This window comes from Sinohyriopsis cumingii, chromosome 14 (genome assembly GCF_028554795.1).
Source record: "Sinohyriopsis cumingii isolate HCF-2022 chromosome 14, ASM2855479v2, whole genome shotgun sequence".
Classification (NCBI taxonomy): domain Eukaryota; kingdom Metazoa; phylum Mollusca; class Bivalvia; order Unionida; family Unionidae; genus Sinohyriopsis; species Sinohyriopsis cumingii.
The window spans coordinates 14,717,352-14,735,379 of record NC_142974.1 but is presented as its reverse complement, the minus strand read 5'-3'; the positions used below and the strand labels follow the sequence as shown (position 1 = coordinate 14,735,379).

The following is an 18,028-nucleotide window of genomic DNA, read 5'->3' as shown; positions in this document are numbered from 1 at the left end:
GCAAATGCCATGATTAGCAGTCAGCATTGAGAGGTTAGTGTTAGGACTGGTCGGCCTGGTGTCAGGATAATGCGACTCGGTGGATCATTATGCTCCATGTCTGCGACATAATGCCCCATTGCCAGACATCATTATAACTACCCCACTGCAGACATAGCAGCGACATGATGCCCCAGTGCTAGGCATCATTATACCTCCCCCACTGCAGACATTGCAGCCACATATATATCCCTACATGCTTATATAAAATACAAGATAAACCACAAAGAAAGATAAACGGTTATGTTTGGGAAATATACATGCCTGTTTCAACAGGAATTAAACCTTTTAGCTTTATTGGCATTGTTTGTTGTCAGTCTATTGCATTTATCTTAATCAATCCATGACACGCTTGATCCCTTGCTGGAGCGCCAGTGCACTTGTTATTCGCCATATGATTTGCATTCTTTATACACACACACACACACACACACACACACACACACACACATATATATATATATATATATATATATATATATATATATATATATATATATATATACATATATAGATATGTAGACATATACACATGTGTGTGTGTGTTCTATGCACAACACAATAGTCTTAAAGCTGCGTATATATGCAGTGACAGCGTGATTCATGTGTTTAATTTAATATACTTTAGTGTGTATCCCCATTGTTCAAAACTTTGGATCTATTTCGGTGTTTTTCAATGTACCATAAAATACGTGATTATGCGTTATATTTCACTATATGCATAGACCGCCCCGTGGCCTAGTGGTTAGAGCGTCCGCCGTCCGAGTTATACTAAAGATTAACTGATATAGGTACTAAGAGCTCCCGTGCTTGGCGCTTAGCATTAAGAGGTAAGTGTTAGGACTGGTTGGCCTCGTGTCAGGATAATGTAACTGGGTGGGACATTATGTCTGCGGCAATGATGCCCCACTGGTATACATCGCTATAAACTGCCACACTGCAGACATCGTAGCCATCTGAATGAAAAATTGTTAATACTACGTTAAAAATCCAAAACACACACACTTAAACACACACACACACACACACACACACATATATGTATATATCATGAAGAAATGAAACCATATAGTTCAGTTTGACTATAACAACATTTTCTCGTTGAATAATAGTATTCCATTAACATTTGCGGGATTAAAACTCCCGGATAGAGTTCCTACCCTGCAATGACATATACAAAAGGTTAATTATTTTTATCGTGTTTTACATGTTCCATTAATGTATTAGGCTTTTAACGCAACATAGGACCAGCTTGACTGAGGTGGAGTGGATCTACCACCACCCGTAAGAAGGTCCATAAAGGTTACTTTAATATCAGTTGCATCCATATGATTTGAAGAAATGAATGTTCATTTGAAGAAATGTAAGCCGGACTCACAAGGGATAAAGGTCGCTTTCGCACTAAAGCCATGAATAACGATCGACTTATATCAACATTGTAAATACAAAAAAGTGTTGTTTCTCATCATGTCAAGTGCTTTGTCTTATTATACTTTTTCTGTTTTCTTCTTTATTCATGACATGTTGCCTACATGTTAAGACATTTTTGAGCAGATTGGGCATTTGCTATTAAAAATGTGTGAATAAGTTGAACTTTTTTCAAACTTTCAGATTCGTCTACTCAAAGAGTGCAGATAGCGACGTCTTCCTTGCCGGTTCGAATGACGAGTTATATCCTGCTAACCTTGTATAGCGAACACGATGAAAAGAAGAAATGAAACCGTATATGCATGAGGAAATATTCGAACATCTTTTTCAACGAACCAAATAGTTCTAACATTTTGCTGAAGTGTTCATAGCTCGATGGAATTATCTCTTGCATTTCAAGATTCACCTTGTCAGACTGTACTTTATCGTGGAGAATAGATAAAGTGTGAATATTGTAACAGTTTACGATTTAACATTTCTAAACAGCATATATCAGTTCAGTGGGTTTCATGCCAGAGCCAGTGCAACTCCATAAATAATCATTGTGCCTCCAACAACAAATGCAGATTGTACAGCCATTAAAGACATGTATTTTGTGAGATACAATACTACTGCAATATATGAATGCTGATGTAAAAACCCTCATTATAAAAGGTGGCTTATTTCTGGAAAATAGTTAATATGTGTCTCATGAATTTTCAAGGCTGCATTTTTCTATTTATGCTTACTTTAAACGTCTGCTTTAGCACCAGCTGCAACTGTACCAGGGTAAATCATCGTCTGTACCTGAGCTGCAATCAACCAAAAGAAGACGAGATTAAGGACTGTTTTGAGAAAAATAAAGATGCCATCAATGTCTATGTAACCAATAGCAATCTTACAAGAATCCCACCATCTATTCTTTATTTACACAGGGTACAATATCTGGATTTGGCCCACAATGCTATAACTGAGATTGATAACCACACACTGAATTCACTCAGAAGCGCGCTTCAAATTCTTGTGCTGAACTATTATAATGTATCAGTATTGCGCAATGGAACCCTTGATAATTTGACAAGTCTCCAAGAAATCTACTTAACTAATAATGGTCTTCAAGAAATAGAAGCCAATGCAATAAATTCAAAGCTAAAGTCCTTGCATTATATCCAGTTTTCATTCAATTATCTGACACACCTCGATATTGGTCTTGTATGGGTGCCGATGCTTTCCAACTACACAGTGAACGTTTCAAGCAATGTTATATCAAATTTTACCAACCATAAAGGAATAAGAGTCTCCGACTTCAAATCACACAATTCGTTCCGTTTTGATATGCAAAGGAATAACATTACAAAAATCGACGCGAACTATCTTTTTCGTTTGGGCAAAGTATAACACATTTGGGATCTGTATAATACTGGAATCGGTGGAATCAATATACTGTTTAACCCTCTAGTGTGTGACTGTTTATTATTTCCTTTCACAGTTTACATGAATGTCTTCAAATTTATGGACAGTTTAAATCCAGTCTACAATATTCGATGTGATAGCCCACAAGGGACAACAGAAATACCAATTACTGAAGTTCCGATTTATAACTTTAATTGTTCGGTTGAGAAGCAGTGTCCACCCCAGTGTAAATGCACATGGACAATTGCTCTTGATTTGATAACAGTAGTCTGTGACAGTGACACGCTAGACACACTTCCGTATGTCCTTCCAGAGGGAACGTACATCAATTTATCCGTACATAGTATAAACATTAAAGAGCTTTCCGATAGAGCATATTTTCAGAACGTCACAATTTTAGACGTTTCTTCCTCTTCAATTTCAACAATACACGACGACTTTCTTCCTTATTTCAAAAGCATGGTCACCATTCAGATGTATAACAATTCACTCATGACACTTCCTGAAGGAATTCAAAATATAAATCTAGAAAATCTTTCCTCTTTGTATTTACATGGGAACCCTTTTCAATGTGATTGTCATACCCAGTGGATGAAAGCCTGGCTTCAGACGAATAAAGCCAAGATCCCAGATCTAGACCAAGTCCTTTGCGAATCAGGACATCCAAAAGGCAAGCCAATCATTGATGCCTTAGATTCTGAGTTTGTCTGCGATGGTATCAGCTTAGCTGTAGTTCTTGCAGTCAGTTTTGGCGGACTTAGCGTTTTTGTTGTTTTCCTGTTTACGGTATATTTATTTCGAGAGCCTATTAAAGTTTTATTGATCGCAAACTATCGTTGTTTCCAGTGCCTTCGCAGGAAGGTTGCCACTAATCTACCTTTCGATATCTTCCTTTCCTACAGCAGCTGCGATGAGACATATGTTCAAGACGAGCTTATACCCATACTTGTAAATGAAGGATTCCGACTTTTTACACAAGACAATTTCATACCTGGAATACTCATTACAGATAATATATTAAAAGGAATAGATTCTAGCTTTACCACGCTAATAATTTTATCTAACAAATTCCTGGAAAGTGATTGGTGTCGGTACGAATTTGAACAAGCATATCTTAAAGTTCTGCAAGAAAAGGAAAGGCACCTGATAATTGTAAGCCTTGATGACAAACTTAATGAAGAACGCATTCCCAAGACATTGAAATTGTACCTTAAAATGAACAATTATATCAAAGTTTCAGAGAAAAGGTACATAGCACGCCTAATCTTAGCTCTACCGAGAATTCGGGACAGAATCTCCGAAAGAACGCCTCTCCTGCAAAATTGATAAACATGCAATTAAGTCGTCACGTGTATAATCAGTGTTTGAAATATAAAGATTCATCATATATATCCAACCAACTCTTTACTTTCAGGCGCTAATCCTCAGTAAGGAGTGGAACAAAGTTGTGATTCCATAGACTTCGGTCAGTGCCAGAATGATGCTTAGTTAGAAATATATTTGTTTATAATTGGTAATTTTCATTACTACTCGGAAGGAAGAGTAGTTTCTATTCGGCTGCCTCTAACGTCCAGTTACGATACGATAAGCACTGAATCCCGAGATAGCCATCCCTTTTCGTTTTGCTATTTGTAGCACCTACCGAAAACACTATTCCATTGTCAACTAGATTTCACTAATAACGGTATAACCATCGATTCGTTTGAATTTTTATAGATCTTTCCAATTGATATTAATTACCACTGCCGTTGCAAGAATACTACAACAATACATACTTTCAAAAACTTTCCCCCTAAATCCAATAACATAATTTGAACAGTGCTATGGAATGCACCATGATGGTTACATATTTGAACATTGCAATGGAATTTATCATGATGGTTACATATTTGAACATTGCTATGGAATGTATCATGATGGTTACATATTTGAACATTGCTATGGAATGTACCATGATGGTTACATATTTGAACATTGCTATGGAATTTATCATGATGGTTACATATTTGAACATTGCTATGGAATGTACCATGATGGTTACATATTTGAAAATTGCTATGGAATGCACCATGATGGTTACATATTTGAACATTGCAATGGAATTTATCATGATGGTTACATATTTGAACATTGCTATGGAATGTATCATGATCGTTACATATTTGAACATTGCTATGGAATGTACCATGATGGTTACATATTTGAACATTGCAATGGAATTTATCATGATGGTTACATATTTGAACATTGCTATGGAATGTACCATGATGGTTACATATTTGAACATTGCTATGGAATGCACCATGATGGTTACATATTTGAACATTGCAATGGAATTTATCATGATGGTTACATATTTGAACATTGCTATGGAATGTATCATGATGGTTACATATTTGAACATTGCTATGGAATGTACCATGATGGTTACATATTTGAACATTGCTATGGTATGTACCATACTGGTTACATATTCTTCTTCACCATAAGAACATCGATCGTATTTGTTTATTATGGGCCGGGACAATCTCAACTATACCAACTATTTCAGTTGATATGGAACCGCTCCGGTCGCCTAGTGGTTAGAGCGTCCGCCTCGGATGCTGGAGGTCGTGGGTTCGAACCCCGGCCGAGTCATACCAGAGACTTAAAAAATGGTGCTAACAGCTGCCTCGCTTGGCTTTAAGCATTAAGAGGTTAGTGTTAGGACTGGTCGGCCTGGTGTCAGGATAATGTGACTGGGTGGGACATCATGCTACATGTCTGCGGGATGATATGCTAGACATTACTATAAACTGCCACATTACAGACATCGTAGCGATATGACTGAAAAATTGTTAAAGCTACGTTAAAAATCAAAATCACATCACACATCGCATCACATCAGTTGATATGAACATCTGTTAACTTTTAAAAAGGTATCGAATCACCATTACTCCTATTCAGAAGTCAACTGACTTTATTGTACCGTATTTGCTATAGTTCTCTTAATGTTTTTGTCCTTAACTTAAACATATGAATTTATTTATGTACCTTACATTTCTCAATATAAAATTACAGAGGGGATAAACCATTTAGAGAACTGTTAATATTCAATTGCCAAGCAAATATGTGTCCCCGTGTTCTGAGCCCGTTGATCCTGTTTATTGCAGTCATGGTTCCATACCAGCTTAGGACGAATTCTACCCTCTAATCGTCATGTGACTGAGCATAATTTTGTTCTCATTAAATTTACATTGATTTCTGGAATGAGTGCTTTCCTCCATGTATGATGCATATATTTGAACTTATTTTGTATTCTCTATGCATTTATAAAAAGATTTTGTTCCGTCTGTCTTTTAGGGGTGGGGCTGAGTGCACGGCTTAATGGATTAGCACGATTGTGCATGAGAGTTGTGAGATGGGTGACTATATCGTGCCATTGTTTTCATCGCTGTTTGGGAGGAATGGTAACCATCGTTTGATTACATTGGTGTTATTCAAACTGTATTTACTTTATATAATCGTGTACCCGTGCGTTAATCTTATTCGTACATCGAACGAATTGCTAAACATTATCAGGTTCAGTTACATTCTTTGGCATGAAACAAAACAACAAAAGCAGAACAGAGCAACTTTAACGTAATCAAGCTTTTTTTATCGCTTACATTGCGGGCGTTGTCGAGTCCAATTGTCTTTCTCCTCAAACACAAGTAGTATATAGACTTTGATCTCGAGGAGATCAATTTGGAGTGTGTCCAAAGGTCACGCTTGAAGTTTATTTTTATAATGACTCTTTGCAAAGGGTAACGGGCAGAGTCCATTACGAGCAAAACTCATCTTAGAGTCATATACCTCTGTGATTTATACAGGATATGTAGTCACCAGTGTACCTAATTGTAGGTTGCCGAGAGATGAAATGTATGAAGAAAGAGGCGAGATGAAGAGGCGATAAAGGCTGAATAGAATATATTAAGACTGCTTGGTGTTTCTTGCAGGAATCTGGATAATTATAAAATTCTGGAATACTACATGAGAGAGAGAGAGAGAGAGATGATATGAAATAATAGGTGTCGTAACTTCTAGAGTATAGAAGGAATGACTCCAGATTAAACAGACGTGGAGGGATCTCTACAGTTATGCAGCTCCAAGAACAACTCCTTTCTCACTGAAAGATACAGACATCGATATATATATATATATATATATATATATATATATATATATATATATATAGATAGATAGATAGATAGATAGATAGATAGATAGATAGATATCGTCAGAGAAATATAGATACAGCAATAAATGAAAATATGCAGACTTAGATATGGAAATGGGTAAGGGAGATATAGAGATACGGAAATAAATCGTGATAGATATTGAGAGAGAGAGAGAGAGAGAGAGAGAGAGAGAGGGAGAGAGAGAGCGATAAATATACAGAAACAGATACATATATATACAGACACGCATAGATAAGGCCATATATATAACGACACAGACGTAACTACATAAATGGGTAAGAGACATATACAGATACGAAAATAAACAGAGATACATACATAGATATAGTGATGCCGAAATAGAGAGTGAATCGGCCATCGTTGATTAGCCGTAATAGGAAAGAAATCAAGCAGCCTCATAAGCGCTTTGTATTTCACAAATCAAAGACACAGGGGATTAAGCATGTAGAGAAGTGTTAATTTCCACCTACCAAAAGTGTAGGTTCCCCTGCATATCGAGCCTTTTTCTTCCAGTATTGGCAGCGCTGTTTCTCGGCCAGCCTAGGACGAACTACGACTCTCAAACATGTTTGGATATCTTGTCAACCGAATATATTTTGTTTTCGTAAAAGTTAGTTAAATGCCAGTAATGGGCACCTTTGCACTGTGGGTATATACATACTTAATTTCTTCCTATGATGTATTGCGTATATCATGCACCATCTAAACAGATTTTTCCATTATTTTTGTTTGTTTTGTTTTGTTTTTTTTGGGGGGTGGAGCACGGATGAATGTATTAGAGCTGTGGTGCATAATATTTGAATTATTGTCAATGTAACTAGAATATAATATTGGTTTAATTCAACACAATTTTCCCTTGATACAATGTTTGATTCCAGTTACAACAGCTTTCTGCTATCTCAATATATATATATATATATATATATATATATATATATATATATATATATATATATATATATATATATATATATATATATATATCATTATGAGTCTTTTTTACGACAAAGAAAAACGAAATGTTAGAAATATTCATAGGTATTACGTAAACTGTCACTGACCAACACCCAATCATGAACTATATATCATCCCTACCTGCACTATTCAGCACCTCTTCTTTGCTGTTCATCATGGCGTTTTGAGTAAGCAAATCCAATTCATCTTCTGACCACTCTATCCATTTAGAAAACACAGATAACGTATAGCCCACTATAACGTACAAACCACCCCATTTAAACTAAAGTTACGTGCAAATCTAGTAACTACGTGTAACGAAAGGAAACATGGTAGGCAAATACGAACACACAACGACCAACATTCGTATGCAGTAAGATCCGTGGATTAAAAAAGATAGAGTAGAGCGCTTACACACATGGACAAATATACATGACTTGTCATCTGTGGACATTTAAAGAAGATGGATAGAAGACTACAAAAACTCTTACGGTAGATATTAAGTCACTCCAATGGCGGGTCGATGATGAGAGCTTGTGCTTATGTGTGCGTGTGACAGGTGAAAGGCAGATTTTATGAACTTCGTTTTCTAAAATGCCAAACGATGAAAGCAAACTTCAACAATTTGATCAGAAATGCAGATATTTTTTTCTTGCAGTTTGAAAAAAATGAGAACTTGTTAAAAATTCGAATGTTACACCATGAAGAAAATATGAATTGTTGTATTTTCTTAGAAATTAGGATTTGTTGGAAAACGAAATATTAAAACAATGTGATATTTGTCACCATAATGGACATGAAATGTTGAATATTTTTTGTATGTTTGTTCGTTTAAGATTTGTGGGTCTTGTTATTTTAGTTAAATATTTTGTACCATGAAAAAAGAAATAACAACTGTATTGTTTGGAATGTGAATTTGCTGTATTATGTAAGTTAAACATGAACTTTGTTTTCTGTGATGAGAAGGTGTTCCACCCTGAAAAAAAACATGAATCGTGGGGTTTTTTTTTTTGTAAATTATAGACATGTTTATTTTTGGACTTTAAGAAACAACACATGAACTTTGCTTTTGAAATAGGGATATGTTACCGTATGGATGCAAGATATGACCTTTGTTATTTACGATGTAAATATTTGGTATTGCATACTGAAAAATAAAATATTTGAAATGTGTAAAATGTGTTCTCTCATTTATGGAATCCAATAATTCTTAGCATATCTTAAGAGTTATGACTTCCTCCCACTCTCTCAGAGTTATTAACGAGTGGTCGGATTAAGATTATCGTAGATTGTAGGAACTATCATCCAAATGCTAAGTAATTTACACCTAGGGAATAAATTAATATGGTTGGGGAATGACAGCTTATGAACCAGTGGGTAATCAGTGAGTTCAGTTGTTGTTTTCTTCCATTATAAATTACACTTACATTACATTACTTCAACATGCAATATAGTTGACAAACACATATGTGCTTTTAGTGTGGTATAGTGGTTTTAGCTGGTACTGACCAAGCATCAAAAGAACTATTGGTGTGAAGCTATGTTATTAGGTGCAGAATAGGTTCTCACAAATGCGGAGGAATACCAACTGCTTCAAATTTATCTTATCATTATCAATGAAAGGATGTCTAGTCTGCATGTCTATGTAATACATCAATTATTTTTTTCTTTTAATATATTCACTTTGAGTTCAATGGGAAATTAAACAATTTATTTTCTGATTCCGTTTACATGCTTCTTGCTGGACAGAGTGATTTGGATGAAACGTTTCATGCTACTCCAAATAAACCAATGCAAATCCATTTAGTTTCTTCAACGGATTTAGCGAAGACGATATGAGAGTGTCTGTATTTCGCCCAACATCTTGCCATCCTCTGTGATATGTTAGGACGAATAAAAAAAAAAATTAAACCTTCGTTTACACGAAAAATGCAACCATCGTAATGCCAAAATTATTTCCTTAATACAATTGTGTATCACTATAGATAAGCATATAGTACAATCTGTCTCTACGTCTATTAGGTAGTATTGTTTAAAAGTAAAAGAGGTGAGCCACAAGTTAAAATTTTGGCAAAATACAACACATTGAATAGATTATGACGCATGACCATGCCACTAGGGATATTATGTTTGAAATTTCTTCCTGACAATACACCATCAAATGTAATTGTCACTGTGTTGTCATTTATTTTTAGTATTAATACGATAACACACACACGCACATGCGAATCATTTTATGATGGAAAAATTTGGTTTTCTAGAAACGTTGACATAAAAAAAGTAATTATGGTTGTCTAGTTTCTTAAGCAAAGAAACATAAAGAACATCGATGGCAAAATGACTCTCTACTGCATTATCGGAAATCTAATCTTACTCCACACCTAGTCAACCTTGTAAATGCTCTCATAGGTAGTGTTGGTTTTTTCGTTATTTGTACATGACAAAGAAGTTAATGGCGTTGGATTTGCCAGGGCTATAGGGCATGTAGATTTTTTACAAATGGTGTTCCCTGTTCATGGTCTTAATTATTGTTACCAACTTGTTTACTCGCTCCCTCCATCCCTATCTATGTCACTATCTCTCTATATCACAATCTTTATCTGTCTGTTTGTATGTCTGTCTGTCCGTTTCTGCTCTCTTTCTGTTAATATTTGTTTGGGCACAACTTTTGTATCCAAAGTTTAATGTATTGGTCACTGTATAAAGCGACATCATGTATCCATCATTTCCACAGGACTAGAGTCATTTTTCATTTTAAAGGACAAGACAATATTTATTATCAAGAATATGCACTTCATTAGGGTACAATTAGTTTTGCCATTGTCAAAAAATAAACTAAAGAATGTCACAGTCATGTAAGAAAGCATCCGCTGCTCGTCCAATTCTTATCGCATTCAACAAAATTGACTCCTGACGCTACTTATACCCTGATTAAAAAGCATATAAGCAGTTACCATTTCAAAATCTAGTAGAATATAGTTTATGTAGCGTTTTATCGGAATGAATGGCCACTACTGCGTTAACTATACCCACATGCATACGTACTGTATTATCCTTTCAGAAGCCTCTGCATATTACAGTTGTTATTTCCATCTTATTTGATATTCTTTTTTTCATTATTGACCCTGCTAGACTGTTTCGACCCGACGGTCTTCACCAACATCCGCTGTGCCATTTCTGAAAGAAATATTGAAGGCCAGCCTGATTGTCGCTGTGAGAATAACGTTATTTTTACATAAATGTGATAATCTCATGAGCTATATCTATTTTTGATCCATGGTATTTGGGTTGATACTAATGTCTGAACTACTAGGAGGCGACGCAGTCTCTAAGTTTATGCATGATCTAAACGTACAATTGGTTTTGTATTATTTGAAAATTATTCTGGCCGAGGATCAGTATACATTAATCTAATTCGATTGCGTGATATGTCGAATATATACAATACAAAATATACAATACGAATGATACACTATACATTCCTGCAAAAAGAAGCACAAACGTAGTATAAAATGGTTTTCTATTGAAAATATGAAATGGTTGTTCAAGCTAAAACGCATAACGAAATGCATACTTTAACTGTGGACAACGATTAATGCAATAATTGAAATGATATCACAAATACTGGATGACGACGGGATAGGTCCGCATCAACCTTTACAAATTGTAAGTTGTTGTAACTAAGTACCAGAGGACATTAATCGTCACAAAAAATAAGTTCTACACTGAAAAAGCGCAACCTGCTGTCATATATCGGTCTTTCAAGCGGCTGGCGTAAAATGGCACATATCGCATGTGTTATATTTTCAGTTCATCCCTATTCCGCAGTTGTCATATTTGCGAGTTCCTCTTCAGTGTTGTCCTAATATGGATTGTGTACACTTGTTAACTGCGTCAAAAGAAGTTTGAGACGACATAGTACCATAGGCACTGGCCTTTATCGGTATGGAATAATATCACTGGAACCACTCTAAAACAAAGTCAATTTTGTCTTTTGTTTTATTTATGGCCTAGATGCTCGTATAGTAAAGCTTTATTGCGGTATTTAGACTTTTTTCCTGACACAGCAAATAAACACTTCCGTCCGATCCCTGCGAAGAAACTTGATCAAATGATGATTTGGACTAGGGGCGAGTAGGCCGTGTCTTCCCAAGACAAATGCTAAACGGCAAATTACTTTAACACGTCTCACCCTTGCTTCAGTGCTTCCACATCATCATCTAGCTGGAACAATATATCCTGATTGTGGTATATAGAGGCCGATAACCGGTATTGCCTTGGAATACATGTCGAGATTTACTCTCTACCTGCACATGCAGCCACAATACATATATCGCACAGATGGTGACAAACCTCCAACAGGGTGGCGTTTTTGGTGTAGACCACTACCTGACTATTATCGGAGGGTATAGACCGCGCGGTGGCTCAAATGACTCAACGAGGAATGGCCGTACAACTGATTGTGACCAGGGATGGTCGCCTAACATCCCAGGAATGTGTATATCTTAATGATGGGCTTATATACGGGTGTCTGGTTTTCTCATTGTTACCACGAAGTCTAAAACCAGTATAGAGGAGGACGCCTGAAATCATGACGGTCTAAAAGGTGGGTGGGTGCTGCCTGGTAACGGTTGACCTTGACAACCAGGTCAACGTTGATGCGGACGCCTGGCGAATCGATGAGCTCAACGAGATTGTGGACGCCTCAGTCAGGCAGGGACTAGTCGTATATATTTGAGGGTTTCAGGCTGCTCTGTAACCCTTATATCATGTTCTACTGGGATCGTAGCATATTATCGCCCTTGACTTGCTGCACTGTGATTGCATGGTCGTTTTATGTTGTTACAACTGTGAGATGCTTGAAGACTATAGCGTTGCAATCATATACATGCTGATCAGCATTAAGTTTGAAATCCATAAACAAGAAAGTCCGTGGGGAATGTCTGAAAAAAACAAACAACAGTGAATTATTATATTTTTATCGGGAGTGTCTTTTATGACAGAATGTAAAAGAAAATATACTATCGTTTCATTTCTGACGGAAAGGACATAATGCTCATCTAGAAGCATTTCTAGAATAAAAAGTCATCAGATCCTTTAACTATCTCTCTCAAAATAACCGTAAGTAATTAAACTATAGGCAAAGAAAAGCAAATCGCAAATATGAATAATTAGTGTCTATCTGCGATCGCCTGAGCGAAACGAGTTATTTTCACACACCCCCCCCCCCACCCCGACGCTTCCTCCTTGTTTAAGTCTGTAACAAATTGAATACACCATTTTCTCGAATGTGTTATTCCTGCATATTCTATTCATGAAGGTTGCAAAATGCTTTCTAGTCTTGATTTGAGCAAAGCTAATGATCCAGTTGGGATTCGTGCTAAATTATTCTCTCTCTCTCTCTCTCTCTCTCTCTCTCTCTCGCTGAACACTAATTATTTAGAAACTGGTTTCCAGATCCTCAAAGCTGCATAATGTTGGTTCTATTCATATAGGCGACCCATGCGTGGCCTATTATAAAACCTATTTCTGTCATGCATGTCCTTTACAATATAAATATATAAGCAACAAATGAGTAACCGCCCATTAGCTATCTCAAAAATACAATCTTCCACATTGATCTCAGTTGTCGATCTCAGCTGGGATTCAGACAAAATCCAAAATAACTGCCGTCAAGCTGACACGACTAAACTGTCCAAATGGTGTGTGCACAAAATAGAATTAACATAAAGCTATGAACAAAACGTACTTCAATGACAATTAGACCAACTCGGAATCCGTAACATGTAAGTGTACAATGCAACTTCCCTGCTCTCAAACTTAAGCGCAAAGGCATTAACCTTGATTGTGCATCATTGTGCATCATTGGATCTTTATTGAAATAAACTTCAATGTGACACTAACATTACAAAGTAAACGGATTGCACTTAGGAAATTTGTTTTGAACGAAGTTTTTGAAGATATTCTTAAACTACTTTAAAATGCCTATATTTTACAACGCTTAGATTATGACGTACCTTACTGGGCAACTGTAGTAGCACGCAAACTCTACAGATTAATAATTGCTTCGAATGGCTATACAAATTATAATATATGTCATAATCTGAAATGTTCTTCATATTAAAATGATTACCATTTTGCAAAGGTATTGTATTGCACAAGGTTATATGATGTACAATACGGTCAAAGGCTTTGCACTAGATTATCTGTTTTATCTCCCAAAACTTGGGCACATATGACCGTAACCTTAGCTCTCTTTCCAGATAGTATGTACTTTTAACTCGACGGTCACTATCTTCTTATTTAGATAAATCTCTCTGCATTTGATGAAACGGTATAAATTACTAATACAATTGAAATTAGAAATTCAAATACATAATGTAAAGTCAAGTCCTGGCGGAATGTCTACCTTTTGACTTACCAACAATAATGACATCCCTTGCGGTTTTGTAAGCCACCCTTGACAGGATGGGAATCTAACTTTAGTTTTACCATGTAAGGATGCAGTTTGTATGAATTTTAATGAGGACCATATGGGAGATTAGTTTTAATAATAAATATAGTATCATCTTACAATAATACTACTAAAACAGCTACTAATATTACTACTGCTACTATTACTACTGTTACTACTACTACTACTACTACTACTACTAATAATAATAATAATAACACAGATCGCTTCCTTATCACAAAACTCGCGTGGCTTCGAGTCTCGGGCAGGGCGTATGTGGATATACAAGAAAGATTGTCAAGAGCTTCCAGTAGCTTCCCGTGGACCGTTCGTTTTCCCCGTGTTTTGTCCGGTTTCTTTCTCCACCATTTATGCTAGTTTATGTGTATACCGTATCATATTCTGAAACAATATTTTAAAACCTAAAACAATAACAACAAAAAAAACATTTTTACTTTCTGCATAGCACTTTTATTAAAATTAAAAATTCAGCGAAACGAAGCTACACGAAATATCCCTGTGATATGCAAAACGGTATCTAATGTTTGTGCTGAACGGGTCAAAACACTTGACATTTCAGCGAAATTGTATTGGAATACAGTTAGCTAATAGTGTTAAACTAATCCTTCAATAATTGAAAGTTAGTTGCAAGAATAGTGCCCCTTAACCATATATTCGAAATGCTGTAGAGCAGTGGGTATTAACTTGGCATGAATAAATAATGACCACTGTTGTTGTTTAGGGGTTTAACGCCATTTAGCAACGCAATATATGCTATACGTGTAGGATAGTATAACTGTTGGAGGAAGAACGTGGGAAAGCCCGGTAAGAACCACTGGCCCACCAGAAGCTACTGATAGAACACCCACATTGGCCAATGAATGAATAATGGAGCGAAGCCTTTGCTGTTATTGTAATTGCTATATTGGTATTATGTATATTTAATTTGTATTATGTAATATACCTTTGTCCTTAACTGAGGTAGGAGTTGGGTCTACCTGACTAGTGTCTTTTTTGTCAACAACATAGTAGACAGCAAATGTTTGGCTATGATTGAAGATTTTATTTTAAGATTATTATTATTTGTATGCAAACATTTTTACTTGATTTGGGGTTCAGAATATTTGTATTTATCTTGTGCGTTCCTGGCGTAACTGATATTGTGTCTTGGGTTTTTACATTAAGGTTTTTTATAATAGAATTATTTATCCATGTCTTAACATCCGAAGTGAAATCAGTCTTTTAGTTGTGTTAATTTAATATTTGAAAGGATTTATTTATTTAAATAATTCATTGGAATTACAATGTGCTCATTGATACTTTCGGGCTATATCACTTTTTTAAGATTATTGTTCATTCATTTAAAGACATTTTGAGTTATATCATTGTGATACATCAATATTGCTAGCACATCAGCACTAATGTTGTACCAATGCATTCAAGACTGGAATTCATTCGCTAAACCGCAGGAGCTCATTCGAAATTCTTACCTGATGACTTGTGATAGAACGTGTAGGAGTATTGTTGATTTAATTCACAATACTAAAAGTTCCTTTAAAATTTTCTATTTGTATTTCGCTTAAAAAATTATCTTCTGAATGCTGACTTTTATTAATATTATTGGTTTTCACACTTTTTTGTTATTCAGTTTAAGACCATAGAGTCGTAAAATTGGCAATTAAATAGTCTGCTGATATGCGTTAACTAAGAACATTCTTATACTAATTGATTTATACATTCATGTAAAAAGTATTAGTACAAATGTCTGTGAAGCCTCGGCACATTTCTAAACCACATCACACTTCTCTTCCCTGCCAGTGTGGAATAAAACGCGAAAGCAGTGAAGTGTATTTATCAGAACATGTATTGGCACTTGATTTTACAGGACTTATTTTCTGTAAGAATCACTTGCACACTGGCCTTTCGAATCAATCTCGTTTTGTTGCGGTCTATAACTACCTTAGAAAAATGCAACAAAAAAAATCACTTATGCTAATGACTTCGTCCCCATCGTGTTAACAGTCTTAGTGACCATAGGTAACTGCAATAGTTTGTGATGTAGAATGATTCAAAAGGGAATTTTCTGAATATATTGGTATTATTCTCTCGTCGTATGGACGACATTTAATCATGACATGTGCCCAAATTGAATGCTGCCTTGCAAGACTACAATTGTATTTGTCACTTAACGTTAATCTTACGCGATAATACTTAAATATGTACATAATATGTTTGAGCTTTCTCGACGTTTGTTTTACTGTGCCCAATCAGATCCAATACCACCTCTGCCAATTCACACGTTAAAGGTAAAGGAAATTTCTTAATTGTGACCATATATAAGTACTGTTTTAAACGTATTTTTATTTTTGTTGTTTTATCTAATTCGAAGTTTGTATGATCAGTATAACAGTTTAGTGTAGACTAACTAGTAGTAAAGCGTGAAAAAACTGCAGATATATATATATATATATATATATATATATATATATATATATATATATATATATATATATATATATATATGTTCCTTAGCAATAAAAATGATGATCACATGACGATGACGACGATAACAATGATGATCATGACAAAGCCAATTGTTAGGGCTTAACAGTTTTAAAATTTCCTAACATTCTTATTATAACAAAAATGAGAACAATCATTAAGACCTTTAAGACCTTAACGCGCGGCAGGCCCCATTGACAATACAAGCTTACCTATTTTCAAGACGTTATAATGTATACTTTTGCCTATGCACTGTGGATATCACCGCCATATACTGAAGTCATGTATCAAGTGTGTCCAGTTGATTAAGTTTGTTTTCCCAGTTGAAACTTGATCCGGACTTCAGCATTTAAATTAAATGTTCGTCAAAATAAAATAATTTAAAAACAAAAAGAAAATAATGCAGCTACAAGTGACCCATTGCCATCTCCTTAACAACCGAAAAGTAGATGACAAATTCGCATATACTTGTAGAGTACAGTCAGAAAAAGAAAAAAATTATAGCGTAAAATGTAAAAGAGTTAACTGTTGGAGTATTTTAAATGTATTTTGTTTTATCTCAAATTCATGATTGGTTAATTCCGTCAATTGTCTTTGCATCCGATCCTTTCTTATTCTACTTTTGGTTTTTTTTTCCGTTATGTCCCATCAGGACCGTAGTTAATAGCGTATAGCATTTTGCGTTTGGTCTGAATTATTTCCCCTCGCAGCAGTGTTAAGGGGCATGATGTCTCTTCTTGTCTTGTGTCCAATCAGGACTCTGGTAAGAGACAAATACTGTTGCCCTTGTCCAAGTTTCCGACGTCAATTACGTTTTGCACACATGTCAGCTTTAACGAGCTATGATAAGGGTGCGAATCTCCTATTTGACAGTACATACTCATTAACTAAGCCTTGTTCATGTAGTTAACAGTAGCTTATGTATATCCGTTGATGTTACAATTCTCTTCGGAAAATAATTCATATTTTTATTTAAAATCTCGTGATATCCACGCGATCAGAGCGATGTCACACCAGGATTTAGAATATTTTACCGCTA

General features: G+C 35.6%; 1 protein-coding gene across 1 annotated transcript; it reads left to right on the top strand.

Annotated features, from left to right (window-relative positions):
• The first annotated feature begins 2,803 nt into the window (after positions 1–2,803).
• Positions 2,804–4,862, top strand: LOC149783293 (protein toll-like). The gene has a single exon (XM_089933091.1). It carries the CDS (start codon positions 2,941–2,943, stop codon positions 4,183–4,185), a length of 1,245 nt encoding a protein of 414 aa, XP_089789217.1. The 5' UTR covers positions 2,804–2,940; the 3' UTR covers positions 4,186–4,862.
• The last annotated feature ends 13,166 nt before the right edge of the window (positions 4,863–18,028 follow it).